Below are 16,773 nucleotides of genomic sequence, written 5' to 3'. Positions count from 1 at the left end.
TATATAAAGCAACACACTCAATGTACTTAAAACAGTACCTGATACAGTGAAGGACCAATTAATTATTGCCCAAGATGGTATTTGATTTGAGCCTGGGGGGATGAATGTGAGGTGGACAGGCAGGAAAGAGGAGAGAGAGGGTATTTAGGTAGAGGGAGCAACATGAGCAAGGGTATAAAAGTGCAAGTATTGGGGCACCTGGGTGGTGCAGTCAGTTAAGCATCCTACTCTTGGTTTCAGCTCAGGTCATGATCTCAAGGTCATGAGATCGAGCCCTGCATTAGACTCTGCGCTCAATGTGGTGTCTGCTTAAATTTCTTTCTCCCTCTGCCTCTGTCCCTCCGTGCATACACACTCTCTCTCCCTCTCTCTTTTTTTCTATCAAATAAATAAGTAAATCTTTTTTTTAAAAGTGCAAGTGTCTGGCATGTTGAGTATATGAAGAATTATATAGGTGAATTCACTGTGGAATATGCCAAAAGTTGTGTTTAGCATGATACGCATCAGTTTTATTTTCAACCTTTCAAGAAAGCAGAAGTCTTTCTTCAGATTATTTAATGGAATATTATGAAACTAAAGACAAAAAGAATTATACATAAATACTATAGTTTAGTAAATCTATTTCTCACAGGGATATGATTCAGAAGTTCTAAAACTAGTTTATGTGTATACTAGGCTTGAATAGATAAGTAAATATATTGCAAATAATAAGAATAAAATTTCTTACTGTCAGAAAAAGAAGTTACAAAGAGGGAAAAGAAGAAGACTGTAATCCAGAATGAACCCTGTGGCAAGGGAGTGAATCAGAGATAGCAGTTTGTACTGATGGACACACACACACAGAGATATACATAGATGTAGAAATAACTGTCGATGTTTGCATTAGTCAACTAGTTCTGTCTACTGAGAAGACCTAGAAGCAGTTACATGCCAATACTAGCAATGAGCATACCCAGCGTCCAGATCTCAGGTTCTAAATATAATTCTCCATTAAAAAGAACCAAGGATCCTTGGAGAAGTGGTTAATTTCCAGCTGAGATGGGGAAGATGAGCCTGGAACATCTTTAGGTACCAAAAAATAAACAAGTATTCAAAAATGATTGTGATTCTTTCAGTAGGACATGAGAAGCCACCTGAAGGAGTTCCTAGCCGCCAATCTAGAACAATTTGAACAAAAAAAATTATTAATAATAGAAAATTGAATAATAACTCAGAATAAAATAAATACTCATAAATTTATACTGATTTAAATAAATATATGAATAAATAGATAATGGATTTGGGGAGAAGGGATGACTCTTATTTATGGAAGCATTCCTTCCTAAATGCTACAGTATCATTGTTATAGGCAAGATACACCAATGGAGGTTAAAGTCAGTGAGCAAAGGTTGAAGAGAAACAATATATGTGCATAGTCTCATAGTATCTTCCCCAACATAATTATTAACTATGAAAAGAAAAGTAGAAACTTTACAGTGGAAAAATCTGGCAGACACCACTTGAACCAAGTGATCAAAGTTAATGGCACCGATGATAAGACCTAGAGACATCATGTGACGGTCAATGTAAGTGATCTCATACACTGAGAAGGTACAAAATCACTTCTTGCCCTAAGTGCCATCACTTCCTCTATCTAATCATGAGGAAAGATCTGACAAACCCAAACTGAGAAACATTTTGCAAAATAATGACCAGTACTCATCAAAAATATTAAGGTCATGAAAGACAAAGAGAATCTGAGGAACTGCTGTGTATCAAAGGACCAAGGAGACAAGAAAACGAAATGCAGTAGGGGATCCTGGACTGGATCCTGGCATAGAAAGGGGACACAAGTGTGGGAAACGGTGATATTTGAATAAGACTTGCCGCATGGTACTAGCGTTGATTCCCGGGTTGTGGTCATCATACCATAAGGGTAAGCATTAGAGGGAGTTTACGTAGCTGGGTATGTGAACTCTCTGTTCCGCTTTTGTAACTTTTCTCTAAGTCAAAAAATACTACAAAATAAAGAGTTATTTTTTAACTGTTTAATTGTGATTCCTAAATTTCTTCCCATTTATCTTTCTGCCACCCCCACCCCTTTTCCCTATTTGTTTTCCTTTATTTGGTCCATATTGAGAAAATGGGTTTTGTTTTCCTTTCCTCCTTTTCTCCTTTTCTTTCTCCCCTTCCCACAGCTCAGAAATTTGGTAGCATGAGAGAGAGTTTCAGAGTTTTTTTAAACCATTCTCTTTCATCTATTCTCAGCCCCAAACCCTGGTGTCTAGTTCTATGTAGTAACTAATTCCCATTAGGAACTGAGCAATGATTATAGCTTCATTCATGAACTTGACAGGTTGCGAAGACTTTTTCATGGCTAAGGTACATTGTCTTTGGTCTCTAAGCTTCGAGGCAGAATGCTTACATTTCAGAGATCCACATGCCTGTGCCTTGTCCAGAATTGCTTTAGAACTCTTTAAGAAAATATTTTCTTGATAAGTACTATGAAGTTTAAAATAGCTAATTATTCAGCTGAGGACAAAACAGGTGCATGAGAGTGATAGAACTGTGATTTCTGTTCCACGAAAGTGGGGACATAGCAGGTATTTGTAGCCTGCTTATTTCTTATTTTCAACATCTAAAGTATTGCTTGCTTCTAGGAATAAAGACGTAGCTGAGATAGCGAACAGGGAGCTGTGATTTAAATTTATTTTGAATGATTCAGATGGCTACTGAGATAAATATCAATCCTTTGGAATGATATATCAGCATCTTTTGATGCTCAAAAACATTAGTTATGAAAATGCTCAGATGATGATTTCGCTCTTCTGCTTCATCGAGTCTCTCTTGATGTTAAATGCATGGTGGGAATAAATCCTCTATGCTCAAATGTTAATGGTATATTAAATAATTACTAATACAACGTAGAGCTAAAAATGATTTTCCCTGCTTCTTTCAGGGAGCAAGAGTTCAGAACACAGCAAAGAATTTGGGAATCAGAGACCGAACCCCACAGTCTGCTCCAAGGTAAGTGACTCCCCAGGTCTGCTCTTTTGCAAAGGGTTGGCCACCATTTCCCACACAGTGTCACTCACAGCTAATGCAAACTGAACTTGTAAACACTCTGTGGCTAAATGTGACTAGGGATAGATGGTCTCTGAGTTCAATGGAATTTTAGGGAAGCAAACTTAGCGGTAACAGGTAGAAGTCTTGACATTATTCTGTTTTGCAAGTGCCATCATGAATTCAAAGACTCACGTCCACACAGGTGCTACTAAAATTTGTATTCCAACTGCACTGAACCAACACAATGCCGTTTTCATTTCTGTTTCTATGCCTGCACATGCCGTTACCTCGGACATGATTGCTTTTCCCATCTGTGTCTGTGTGAAAAACTCCTACTTACCCACAAAACCCAACTTAACTGGCTTTTTCTCTTCGATGTCTCGGCTGAGTTTTCTTCCTCTTTGTGCTCCCTTATCATTTGGTATTGGTCTATTATAGCCCTTATCATATTGTGTTATAAAATATTGTTCCATGACTCCTTGCCCAACCTGAATATGAATTCTTTGGAAGCAGCGAATATGTTTTTTGCGTTTTATTCCTTGCTCATCGTAGTGCTATATAGTAGACATTGAATATCTGATTTCAAGAATGTATGAATGAATAAATGAATGAATGAGCTTTTCTTCATGATCATACCAGGTATTCACAGTTCACATATCATCAAAAGAAAGGACTCTAATCCACCTTTAGAATAAATGAACATGGGAACAGCCATCAGAAAAATGTTAATTTCATTTCACTGGTGACAGTAGGGTAGGCAGCCATCTATCTTGGAGTGGAGCAATATTAAATGATTTCTTTTACATTTGATTGTTTTTATACATTGGCATTTTAACAAAAAGTAGCCTCCTCCAAGCACTGTCACAGACAAGACAGTCTTTGTTTCTATTTACAAAGCAGTTAGCAGAGGGAGAATGATGACTACAGCATTTATGAAGTTATATTTCATTCTAAGAAAGTATGTGGGCAGTGGAAGTACTTTCAAAAGGGAAACATGTTTTCCCCCGAAAATGGATGGAGCACTCGTGTTCTAATTGTGTTTATTTTTAGTGTTGACTCCTGACTCTATTTAATCCTTGTCTTGTTAATGTTATCTTTCATAGTTGATTAAATTAGAAAGACTTTCTGTTGCTGAAGAATCATTTCACACAGGCATTCTCTAACACCTTGAGCAGACATGGCATATTTGGATAACAGACCCAGTGACGTGTTAAAATCCCAATAAGAAAACAAGATAATGGCTTAGCAAGTTCTTCTTAGCTAGAGCTTATAAACACTAATAAACAGTGGAGTTAAGATAAGACTTCAGCATCCTGATCAATGAACCAGTATGCAAGCTGAATACAAGAAAAGAACCCAATGGACTCACTTTTTTCTTTATTGGGTTGTGTTTTAAAACACTTGAACTGAAACACAATAAAATGTACCAGCAGTAAAGTTGACATTTTTTCCAAGAGAGTCATAATCCCAAGGGAGAAATCGAGAGTAATTTTGAAATTTAATTCTACTGATTCTTTCACTCATTCTACAAATATTTATTGAGGACTTAAGAAATGCAAAGCGCCCTCCCATGCCTCGTGGAGAACATAAACACGAGATAGAAACAGTCCCAGCCCTCAAGGAGCTTTCAGCGAAAGAGATGAGATGACAAAACATAACCAGAAGGAAAGGCAGAGTGTGAGAAACACTCTATGAGGGGGTGTGGAGAGAGTGCTGAGGGCCCAGAGGGTCGGGCATCCTGCCCAGCTGGGAACCAGGATTCCTGCCGCAAAGACAGCAAATTGAAGAACAAATCTGACTCTCAAAGACAGGCCACCCACAGACAAGTCTAGGGTAAGGTTTCTGGAAATATCTTCATGGAGGAGATAGAGTTTGCTATCTCTGCCTGAGATAATGTTTGGTTCAAATCCCTTACCAATTTCTCCCATAGTTTTCCTTTGTCCATTCACTGTCTTTCACTACTTAAAATTCACTCAGCAAACAGTCTGTTCAATTTCTGCTATATGTTTGTAGATGTCAGGCACTGTGTTAAAAGCTAGAAATAAAGACTTAGTCCCTTCCACTAGTCACTGGGATGCAGTAGAGAGACAATTGAATAAAATGAGAACAGTATCCAAAGTGTAAGTACTGTGGCAGACATAGGCACAGATTACCACGAGAACAGAGAAAAGGGGCACAAAACTCACCCTAAGGACAGAGAGGGGAAGTTGCAGAGTGTTCCTGGTCCAGTCAGCATGGAACAGATGTCTTCCACAGATGATGCAATCGCACCAACACCTGGAAGGCATATCTCACTCCGGGAACTACAACAGATCTCTATGACTGGTGGTTGAATGTGATTTAAGAATGGTGCAAGGTGAGGCTAGAGGCATAGGTAGGGGCTGGATCAGGAAGAGCCGTGTATGAGATACTGAAGAATTCTGATTTCACTTGAAGACACTAGGGAGGCATTAAAATGCAGTCTTCCTTCTGTCTGGAAGATTTAAAATTTCCTGTCTGGAAGATTTAAAATTTCAAATTTATCTCTGGCACCATTAAGAAGATCCATTTGATCTTCTCAGCATTCAGCTGAGACTGAATGCAGGAGCTTGAGCGGAGATTGTCATGGTATTGAGGATGAAGAGGAGACAATGGTTCAAGAGATATGTAGGAGACAGAATTAATAGTCTTTGGGCACTAATTGGATGAAGGAGGTTAGGGAAAAGGAAGATTCTAGGATGATCACCAGATCTTTGGCTTGGATGACAAGGGGCAAAATGGTTCTAGTCACTGAGAAAAATTAGCATGTGTAGAGAAAAGAGCTCGTGTCACTGATACTGGGACTGAGGATCAGTGGGACACCCATGTGGAGATGTGTTTATGGACAGTGTAAGCCATGTTCTTCCCCCTCACTTTCATGTGTTGCATCTTCAGAGGAATAAACTTAATCTTCATCAAGAACCAAATATTACATTTTAGTTGTAATGGCACGCTGGTCTTGTTTTCTATTATGTCACAAAACCTGGAAACAACTGTGCTATGATAGCTTGATTTTCTTTATTTGTTTACTTGTGAAGCAGCAGGCATCTGGGTGGCTCAGTCATTAAGCGTCTGCCTTAGGCTCAGGTTGTGACCCCAGGGTCCTGCGATCGGGTCCCACATCGGGCTTCCCACTCAGGGGGGAGTCTGCTTCTCCCTCGCCCACTCCCCCTGCTTGTGCTCCCTCTCTCGCTGTCTCTCCCTCTGTCAAATAAATAAATTAAATCTTTAAAAAAAATAATAATTGTGAAGCAGCATACTATAGTGGTTACAAGTGAAAAACACAGTTTTTAGTCCCAGCTCCTGTTTGTGACCTTATTTAGCCAGGTTATTTCTTTTCTCTGAGACAGTTTTCTCATCTGTAAGACAGGGAGAATTGCCTTGGGACAGATTATTACTGATGCTTTAACCTTCAAAAGAGGCATTTGCTTTGTGATCTCCCTTAGCACAGCTTTTATTTATGCCATGTAGAAGGATGAAGGGCATGATCTGTAGATTGAAGTTTGAAAGTTCTACTTCCGGCAGATTGGGATTGGACTGGAAATACCAGCTCCAAGATGGCCGCCAGCGCCCAAACAGGCAAAGAAGAAAGTGGAGCCAGGAACAAACCTTTCCATGCAGGGGCACTGGTGTACATGAGTGGAATGAGAATATGACAAGGCTCCTAAAATGTTGGGCAAAACAAGACATCCCATTACATCACAGTTCCTCTGCCAGAAAAACAAATGCCTCAGCTCAGGGTAAAAGTCCAACTCTTTAACTATTACATTTTGCTTCCCAACTTCATCTGCCTGTTCTAAATTCCCCAAGCCGCACAATTTCCATTATAAATGTGTCTGAACTCAAATAACCCTGAGTCACTTCCAAGAAGCCTCACCGAAGCTGAATCTGCCCAGCTCTGCAGTACCCAGAGCTATTATTACATTAGGTGATCATAGGGAGTAGCCTTTTTGCCAATTTGCAAGGCAGACATTTCAAAGACTCGTCTACCCAGTGGCATTAGCTCCATTATGTGGAAACGTGCAGTGCAAGGTAATGGAATGTCATGGCGCAGCCCAGATCTCACGGGGTAGGACGCTCGCTACCCAGCTTACTGTTTCTGTTCTACCTGAGTAAGGCCACTGCCTTTCCATTCATTAGGCAGCGCTGTCAGGGAAATGAAAGGATAGAAATTAAAGAGGAAAAGAATTTTCCGTTCATTCTATTATTCCAGCACTGGGAATGCATTTTGAAGCAACACCATGTTTTTTCAACTGCAAAAGCAGCTTTGTACTCTATCGGCTCAATTTAATGTATTCTTTTCTCCAGGAAGGATGAAATAGGCTCTTCTGATGTGAGATGTCCTTATTTCAGTATTCATTTTCTTCCATGGAGATGACATGTAGAGCATTAAGCACCTTTCAGCCTTGAAATACATTTTGCAAATCTCCCAAGGCAGTAACTTTTTTCTGTGTGTTTCCAGACTAGGAGAGTTTATTTTGTAAACTAGGTTTCTAACTCAATAGTCGCACTACTTCAGCCTTTTCCCCCTTTGAGTTAGAATTAGCATGGGATTAAATGTGGAAGGGAGAGGAAACATAATTTGCTGAGTTTGTCAACAAGTCATGTAAACTTTGTCCATAAAACTTAATCTGTAAAAGAGAATCACCGCAGCAACCCCTGAGTTTGGAGTACTTTTTAAAAGGAGCAAAGCTGACACCTGTACTTAATATGTTTAGATCACAGACGAAGCTCTGAAGTAGGGCCAGCATGGCCACGAACTATAGGACTGGGCGTGTCTGTAGTCCGACACCTGGCTGGCTTAGTCAGTGATCTTTGCTCCGCCTGTGCCTTCAATAATGGCTTTGCCCTGTCTGGTCACTGGCTGTCTTGCAGCTATTATGTTGCCCTTAATTTCATTCTGGAGCTGGGATATAACCATTCAGGAGAACGTGGAGCTCTGGAGCTTATACAATCCTAGTCCAGACCCCGGCCTCTTGCCTTCATGCTGAATGACCTCCGACACCTGGATCTGGGATGTGCCCAAGAGAGGGCACTTCCAGGCATCTCCGCCAGTTCAAGTAGATGCCTTGACCCACTTGAATCTCCACCTGATTCTGCTGACAGGTGAGAGGACGGATGGGCAGAGCCAGGCAGATATTCCTCAGGAAACACCAGATAATCGTGCCTGGGAGAGTCAGGCCTCGGGACTCCTCCACAGCAGCCCTATTCATAACTGACTGCACCGAAAAGATGGTTCAAAATGAAGCGACTTTCGAGAACAGGTCAGAAAATCAGCAGACCCTTCTGAGCAGGTGCTGTTTTGCTACAAACTAATAACGATAGACAAGATGTTAATTATCATAATAATATCATCTCCTAGAATTCAGAGAATCGATTTTGCTGCTAGCAAGGTGAGCAGTCGGGCTTGGCAGCCCAGAGCAGAAGCAGCTGGTGAGGAAAAGGCCACACACTGCTCCATCGCTAGTTATCTAGAGCTGCAAAGAGACATTGGTGTTTCCTGAATAATAGAACCAAAGTTTTGGAGTTTGCTAATTCATATGTGATTTTTAGTAAAATAGGCAATATGATCATGACTTCTGAGCCCAGGAATTACTGTCAATATCCTTTTCCTACCGGTGAAAACATCTCAGGTAACGGCAATATGCCAGCCCGTGTCACACTCTTCTGTGCCTTTTCTAGGCTCTACAAGCTATGCGAGCCGCCTCCCCCCGTGGGAGAAGAATGAAGAGAATCTCCAAGGAACCAGGCTAGCAGAAGCTTCTGCTCACCAGACAGAGGACATGCTGGCTACACATTCTCCATTCAAGATAAAGAAATGAATTTTTTTCCTCTAAATCCTTCACCATGGAGTAACTAACCAGTGTTCAGCTCATACTTGGGTATTTGTGCCGGCCACGGATCAGAGGTCATCCGGACAAGTCGAAGCGTCACCAACTCAGCTGTGTGTGTATTGACACTCACTGTTTATTTTTAGGGTAAAATTCATCCCTGGAATTTATTTTTAAAAAATCAGAGATAAAAAATGAACTGTTGTGGCTCCTCTCCCATTTATTAAGATTATTTCATTGTGTTTGTTTTCATCTTCTCTAAATGAGATCATGGATATTTCCACTTGAAGAGGTCTTTCACTGAGGAAACACGGACACGCTTTCCCAATCCTCACACAGAAATGTTACAGACAGTGGAGGCTGGGTGCTGTCATAGGGATTGAGTCTCTCACCTGCATCAGAGAAAGTAGTTCATGTGTGAGGGGCAAAGAGCATGTGCTCTACTCTTTCTCCTAAGGATTTATTTCTCAGTCAAAGAGAAGAGAGCCGATGCAGACTTCTACCAAGACTTTCTTCCAGCCTCTTCTAGGTATCCTATCGTGGACAGTTCCAGCAGCCTGGTGCTGTCACTGGTCTCAGAATGGCATGGCTTCTCTGGGCCGTGTGCACTGTGCCACAGGTGGCCAGGGGTGGGGAGTGGTGGAGACCAGAGAGGTGTATGAGGGGAGAGGAGAGTAAAGGAGGAAACTCAAGCCCATTTAAAAGTTCAACCTTGAACTTAGAAAGATACCTAAAATTCTTACTTTTATGAAGGCTTTCATATGAGATCTGAGATTCGTAATAGAATATACCATGCTGAGAATTTCTCTATCAAGGTGTGTGTATAACATATGAAAATAAAGCTTTATTTGTTGAATTTACAAGGCCTGTTAGAGACCTTGATAATGTATGGAAGCGCAAGGTGTATTCTATTTTCATTCTAAAGTATGGGTAATGTTTATCATCTCTATGTTGATAAAATAACATTGTTTTTTAGCATAATGAATACAGTCAAATTGATTTTTGAGTCTATAGTTTTCAAAGCAATTAAAATGCCCTTACTGTGATTGTGATAATTATATGGATTTAGACTAATTTAGTATGCGAAATGCTTTTCATAACTAAAGTATATACAGACCGTTATTAAATTTTTAATTTATGAAATTTGATAATGATTTTTCAAATGATCATTAAAAACCTTCACCACTAGCAGTTGTGTGTTGAATAACAAAAATCCTGTGTTACATATGTATGAGGTATTCATATACTGGTCAAGCTGATAAAAATTGTTCTTTGGCACAGAAGCCCTGAAGATTTTTGCATTAAGTCCATATATATAATGAGAAGTAAAGAAACAAACTCCAAAATTTTCAAAGGAAAAGTTGAACACTTTGAATTTAATGAAGATATAACCTTAACACAAATCTTAAGTATATCTTAACTTCTAGGGATTTAAAAATTCTTGATATTATTAACAACTGATCCTGAAGGTCATTGACATTAGTATTTTGTGATTTTCCTGTACTGAACAACTGATGACATTCAGTGCCGGCTAATGAGGGAGCAAAACTGATCCACTAGCAAGTATTTTTCATAATGGCATTACTGTTTTCTAATCACCATCCTGGAAGCCTTATTTCTCATTAGAAGGATGAAGGGGTCACTTAAACACTTCAGTCAAACTTTGCTATGTTTCATGGGGGAAAGTATCTGCTATTATGGTATGTATAAATTAGCATATTTTTAAGGATCTAATCTCTATATAGTAGGATGTGGTTAATATTTGAAGGGGTAAATGTGCCATCTATCAGAGTGCTTGGTACCTATTAAATGCTCAAAAGTTACTGATGATTTATATTATCATCAGTCACTGTCATTTTTTTATTAAAATAAAAATTGTAGCTAACATGTAAGTAATTACTATGTGCCAAGAAATACTTCCAAGCGCCTTACCCCTATTTTGTTGTTATTGCTTCACGAATCCTCACAACGATTTGCGGTGGTACTCTCTTCATCACCGCCATTTCACAGTTGAGGAACTGAAGCAAAGAGGAACCCAGTGATTCTCCCAAGTCAGTCACAGGACTGAGAAGTGGTAGAAGCCGGATTTAAACCCAGGAAGTCTGCCTTCTTAATACACTATGCTGCTTCTCCTTATTAATAGGAGAGCTGTTGTAATATTCCCAATTATTTGTCAGTACAGCTGGAGTTATGTCACATGTGTTGCCATTAAATTATGCACTTGATATTGAGGAAAAAAGTGAATGGAAACGTGTAAAATGTCTTTATTATGTGAAAATCATAGGATTTCTTAGACATTTTACCATTCTAGATAACACACTTTGAGGCAATGCAGTGCTATTGCAATCTGAAGAAAATAGATTCCTCATCATTGAAGATAACAGTTTAGATATGTTTTGAAATTCAGGAAAAGTATATCCTATAAAATTTGACTGTGATTCCAGAACAGTAGTAACAATAAAAAAATGTCCAATGAATGAATGAATAAAAACAATTTTTGAATACCATAATGTACCTCCATGCGACATTGAACATTTAACCGGCCTTGAGTCTTTAGAATGGGTTTACCTAAATGTTCACATACTCCTCTATAACTCCTTTAAACATTGCTAAAGTCTACCAGCAGTTCTTCCACATTCTGCATTTGGACATTTGCCTCTCTTCCCCTAAAAGGGAAGGTCATGCATAGAAATTTTGGTTCTTAACATGGGATCTAACCCAAAAAGAATTGCTAACCAGTAATCCATTGTCAATACATCTTAAATATTCCATCATATCTTATAAAGTTATCTAATATTGAATATTACAAAGCTTAATATAGTATTAACAGAATGAGCAATTTGGAGAGACTAGAATTCTATATCTATTTCCATTACTGTTTAACAAGAAAGAAAAAAAAAACAAAGAAACAAAGAATTTCTATATGAGTTTTACTTATATTGGATATATAAAGTTGAATTTAGAAGGTGAGCTTTATTTTATGAACCAATATCCTAATCTTAGAAGTCTCACTCTATTCTCTGTCTCTTTAAATCACATTCTTTCAGTGACTAAGATTCCCTGTGCATTCAATGGTCACTTTTCTTGCAGCAACAATGTTTAATTTAAACATTAAATTAATTTTAAACATTAAATTAATTTCTTATGATATTATAATATATGTGATATTGTAATGATACTGGCTCTGACTCTATTGATTTAAATTTTGTTTTAGTTAACTAGGTTCAGTATGAAATGAAATTATCCTTGGCACTAACTATAAAAGCCAAGACAATGAATAGGTTAAAAAAAAAAATCCCAAGGGGCATATTGACTAATTTAAGAAAAGAAACTATTTTGGGGGCACCTGGCTGGCTCAGCTGGTAAAGTATGTGACTCTTGATCTTGGGATTGTGAGTTCAAACCCCATGTTGGGTGTAGAGATTACTTAAAAAATAAAATCTTAAAAAAAAGAAAGAAAAACTATTTTCAACCTTCTGTGCACATGCAATTTTTAGGAAAAAAAAAATATTTAGGGATGTGGAAGCATTTAGTGGAGAGTTAGCCACTCTATGTATTTGAAAATAATGCATTTGTATTTAAAGTACTGAAGTATTCCTTGATTAGTTCATATAGATCTCTTCCTATGTAACATGACTTAGGACAGATGACAAGGGCATATTTTTATTCACTTGTAGTTTTTAAAAAACATTGAAGTTTAAAATAAATAACCTTACTTTAAGTCATTTTACTTTACATTTTACTTTCAGGGTTATTTTTAGATTTTCTTCACTAGTGGTATTTACTAATATGGAAACTAATATTTTGTATGTGATTAAATTGCTTCTGAATTTTTAGAAACTATGTTTAATTCTTAAAGCCTTATTTTTAGGTGAATTAATATACTAAATTACTTTCCCAAAGCCGGGGGTAGTTATTTTATTAATGTGTACACACACACACACATATACATACACATAAATAAACATAATTGCCCATTTGCTGAATGAATTGTCAGTTGTTCTGCTTAAACATAAAGGCAGAATCTTTTGAAATGGTTTAGAATGATCTGAAGTTCGATTAAGAAGAATTTTCTGTATGCTATCAGGTGTTGGAAGTTTAATGATGAGCCTCAGACAGCTTCACCCTACATGAGGCAGAAGAGGTGGGGGAAGTTATGAGAGGAGCCTGGGCCAAGAATGGGTTCAGACTAATCCTTCTATGTATAGTGGCCGCAGGCTTCCTAGCTGCTGTAATTCTGTAATTGTTATCACAGTCCTTGGTTTTAACATTTTTTTACTACTTCAAGCCTTTTGCTTTTAACAGTGATCTCAGCATTCATATCACCACATTGTGCACACATGAAAGATTGTAAGAGTAGGGCCTGTGCATTCTCTAGCTGTTGTTCCAGAGACATGTGGCCTACTTCACTCAGGATAGCTTGCTTTTCTCGCTGAGAAGAGACATCGGAAGTCTACTAAGATAGATAGACATGGAGATGCCTATATCTCTCTATGTGTTTCTATATACATATATTTGCTACTTTTTGTTTTTGTGGTCATACATTATAGAAATTGCTTAGATTCTCATGTCTTGTTTTGGATGAAGAGATGAAATGTGGGGTTGTTCAATATATGAAATGTTTGCTCTATAGATATCAGATCTGTCTAAATACACAGTGAGCATACCTGGTAGGCCATCTTCTGATCACAGACAGTAGTGTCCTACTCAGTCTGGAGCCAATTTACCTAAATTTGCCATCCAGAGAAAGTAGCTGATGAAGAATAAAGTTATTGAATTTTCAAATGACATTTCCACTAGAAAGAGAAAGCTTTGGATAATTTTGCAAGCAAGTAACAGAAAAAATGTCATCCATTCATGTATGCACTCCACAAATATGTTTGAGGATTTCCTTTGTCCAAGGCACAGCCAGTGGGCCTTGTTGATGCGTTGGGTGTGTTCGGTTCGAAAGCCTTCCCAGAATCTCTTTTGTGTTAATGGTCGCTTGTGTCTTTTACTTGAAATGACATGATATGTAATGAAAACCTATTCTAATACCTTGTAGGTATATATACTGTATGAAATCAAAAATACTAAGTTGGTAAAATGCTTTAGAAAACACATTTAAATCTGAATATCTAATGCCTCAAGCAAATTTACTAGAGTTTCAGATGAATATATATTTTTGTAACTGCCAAGTAAATGAGTAGATCATAGCTTTTGCTTAAAAAATATTTTTATAAGTATTTGGTTGAGAGTTAGTTACTTTATGTATTTGAATATAATTTACATTTCATTATTTTTAAATAGTATTCTACTATCATTTTACTATTTTAAATAGTAAAATATCAAATCTGTTCTATAAATAGTAATTCTTTTGAATATATTCATATTTAACATTGTATAACATCCAAAAGGTAATGATAAACTTCACCTGAGTGTGTGATTATAGGAGTCAAGTTTTCCTTTGTAAAAGATACATGTAACATAGTTTCAATCATTCAGTATTTTGTGAATGGTTAAAATGATCGAAGTGTATTATGTATTACATATCATTTAATTTTGTCTGCATGAAAGACTAGAATAGTAGCATTGTATCATTAATGTCAATAATAATAAAGCAAAATATAGTAAGACCATTCCAGCTACTTTCCATTTAAATTTATTCAACCAATTTCTATTATGTTCTCACCTGTTTGAGAGACAAAAATCCATGAAACACACATTTTCCTCCTTTAAGAGCTCACAAGCCTCGATAGGAGAAACTTCATACACATATGAAACAAATCTACAAACATGAGCCAAGGTAAGTTATAGAGACAGTAACTACTAGGAAGGGAACAGGAAAAGAAGTTTAATATGGGCCACAGCATAGGAAAGCTTCATGGGAGATACACCACTTGGACTGTTTCTAGAATTAACCAGCCAATCTTTTGAGATTTATTCAGTACATATTATGTATAAGCCCTAGTCCTAGTTGCTGACGGCGTTATAATTGCACATAATTCCCAAACTCTGCAGTTAAAGAACTTGGTATATCTATTTATAACAATGATAGAGCATTATAGGGCACCTGGCTGGCTCAGTCAGTGGAGCATGAAACCGTTGATCTCAGGGTTGTGAGTTAGAGTTAGAACCCCACGTTGGGGGTGGAGCCTACTTAAAAAAAAAAAAAAAGACTCACCAAATCCCAGTGAGGAGTCTGAAAAACGTGTATGTTGTTGATTGTGGAGGCGACCTCAGAAAAGTCAAAAGAAATAATCATTGAAAGAAACAAAAATCAATAACTAGATTTTATTTTTTGGAGATTGTTCATATTCCCTGAGATTGCAGAACTTAATACATTAATAAGAAGAAAACGGAACGAGCAAGCACAGGCGATTTGTTTTAGGACAGCGTTCCAGACACCGGTATCTAGAGATGCTATTGAAACATACACGAAGTACTTTGTGGTCAAAATATGCTTAGGAAACATGGAATTAAACGGGTGTTTTTATCATAGGATTTCTCTCACCTTTTAATATACTTATGAAAATCATGACTTTGGTAGAGAAGGGGTGCTATGCTATGTTTTCCAAATTTTCTAGAGGGTAGGACATATTTTATAAAAGACGTGGTGGCACATGGGTGGCTCAGTTGGTTGAGATTCTGACTCTTGATTTGGCTCAGGTCATGATCTCGGGGTCATGGCATGGAGTCTGCTTGTCCCTCTCCCTCCCCAATGCTTTCTCCCCCCCCATAAATAAATATTTTTTAAAAAGATCTGTTGGCATTTCCTTGGGATACAAATATTCAGTAAAGCACAATATGGGAAAACTATTCTAGAAATGTCATGATAACATGAAGGGGGAAAAGAGCTAAATACATTAATAGGAGAAAATACAACCTTTACCTGATGGGAGTACTATCAAGCCTTAAAGGAAGAAATGACAAATATTGACATAAATAAATGATAACATTGGATTGGGATTAAAAGCAGGTTGCAATGTTCTATTCTCTCACCATCTATGTTCAGGATATCAGGAGGTAAAGAAGAGCTTATTTCTTTTTTTTTTTTTTAAGTAATATTTATTTTGTTATATTAGTCACCATACAGTACATCCCCAGTTCTTGATGCAATGTTCCATGATTCATTACTTGCATATAACACCCAGTGCACCATGCAATATGTGCCCTCCTTAATACCCATCACCGGCCTATCCCAAGCCCCCTCTGAAGCCCTCAGTTTGTTTCCCAGAATCCACAGTCTCTCATGGTTCATTCCCCCTTCTGTTTACCCCCCCTTCATTCTTCCCTTCCTTCTCCTACCGATCTTCCTATTTCTTATATTCCATAAATGAGTGAAACCATATGATAATTGGCTTTCTCTGCTTGACTTATTTCACTTAGCACAATCTCCTCCAGTCCTGTCCATGTTGCTGCAAATGTTGTGTAATCATTCTTTCTGATGGCTGAGTAATATTCCATTGTATATATGGACCACATCTTCTTAATCCAGTCATCTGTTGAAGGGCATCTCGGCTCCTTCCATGATTTAGCTATTGTGGACATTGCTGCTATGAACATTGGAGTGCATGTGGCCCTTCTCAAGAAGAGCTTATTTCATTCAGAAATGCAAATGTCTCTTCTCCTTTCTATTCTGCCCTATAATATGATCAGATGTTGGCGTAGAGGACACTTTATTACATCAATCCTTGGCTCCAGTTTGCCATGTTTCCTGAACTAAATTTGTAAATTTCCAATGGCTATGTTCAGGGTGTCTTGAATTAGATGACTTGAAAGTAAAAGATGAATTTTCACAAAAAGTATTTTAAAATATGCTAAGTTTAGGGTTTCCCAGACTGACATTGATTGACCATTTGAACATGATCCGAATGCAGTAATACAAATATCTCACTGA

The 16,773-nt window shown here is 37.8% G+C and overlaps 1 protein-coding gene across 2 annotated transcripts in view; it reads left to right on the top strand.

Annotated features, from left to right (window-relative positions):
* The window catches only part of PREX2 (phosphatidylinositol-3,4,5-trisphosphate dependent Rac exchange factor 2), a 274,481-nt gene extending 259,966 nt beyond the window's left edge, over nt 1-14,515 (top strand). For both annotated transcript variants that reach the window (XM_045810140.2, XM_087864839.1), the window contains 2 exons: nt 2,939-3,006; nt 8,746-14,515. In XM_045810140.2, coding sequence (XP_045666096.1) covers nt 2,939-3,006; nt 8,746-8,791 — 114 coding nt within the window. In that variant the 3' untranslated portion in view covers nt 8,792-14,515. The remainder of the gene's footprint in view (nt 1-2,938; nt 3,007-8,745) is intronic.
* Nucleotides 14,516-16,773: the final 2,258 nt, after the last annotated feature.

The sequence above is a fragment of the Ursus americanus genome, chromosome 9 (assembly GCF_024610735.1).
Source record: "Ursus americanus isolate L20-20 chromosome 9, mUrsAme1.1.p, whole genome shotgun sequence".
NCBI classification, from domain to species: domain Eukaryota; kingdom Metazoa; phylum Chordata; class Mammalia; order Carnivora; family Ursidae; genus Ursus; species Ursus americanus.
Note: the sequence above shows the minus strand (reverse complement) of the source record. Positions and strands in the feature narration are given on the sequence as shown.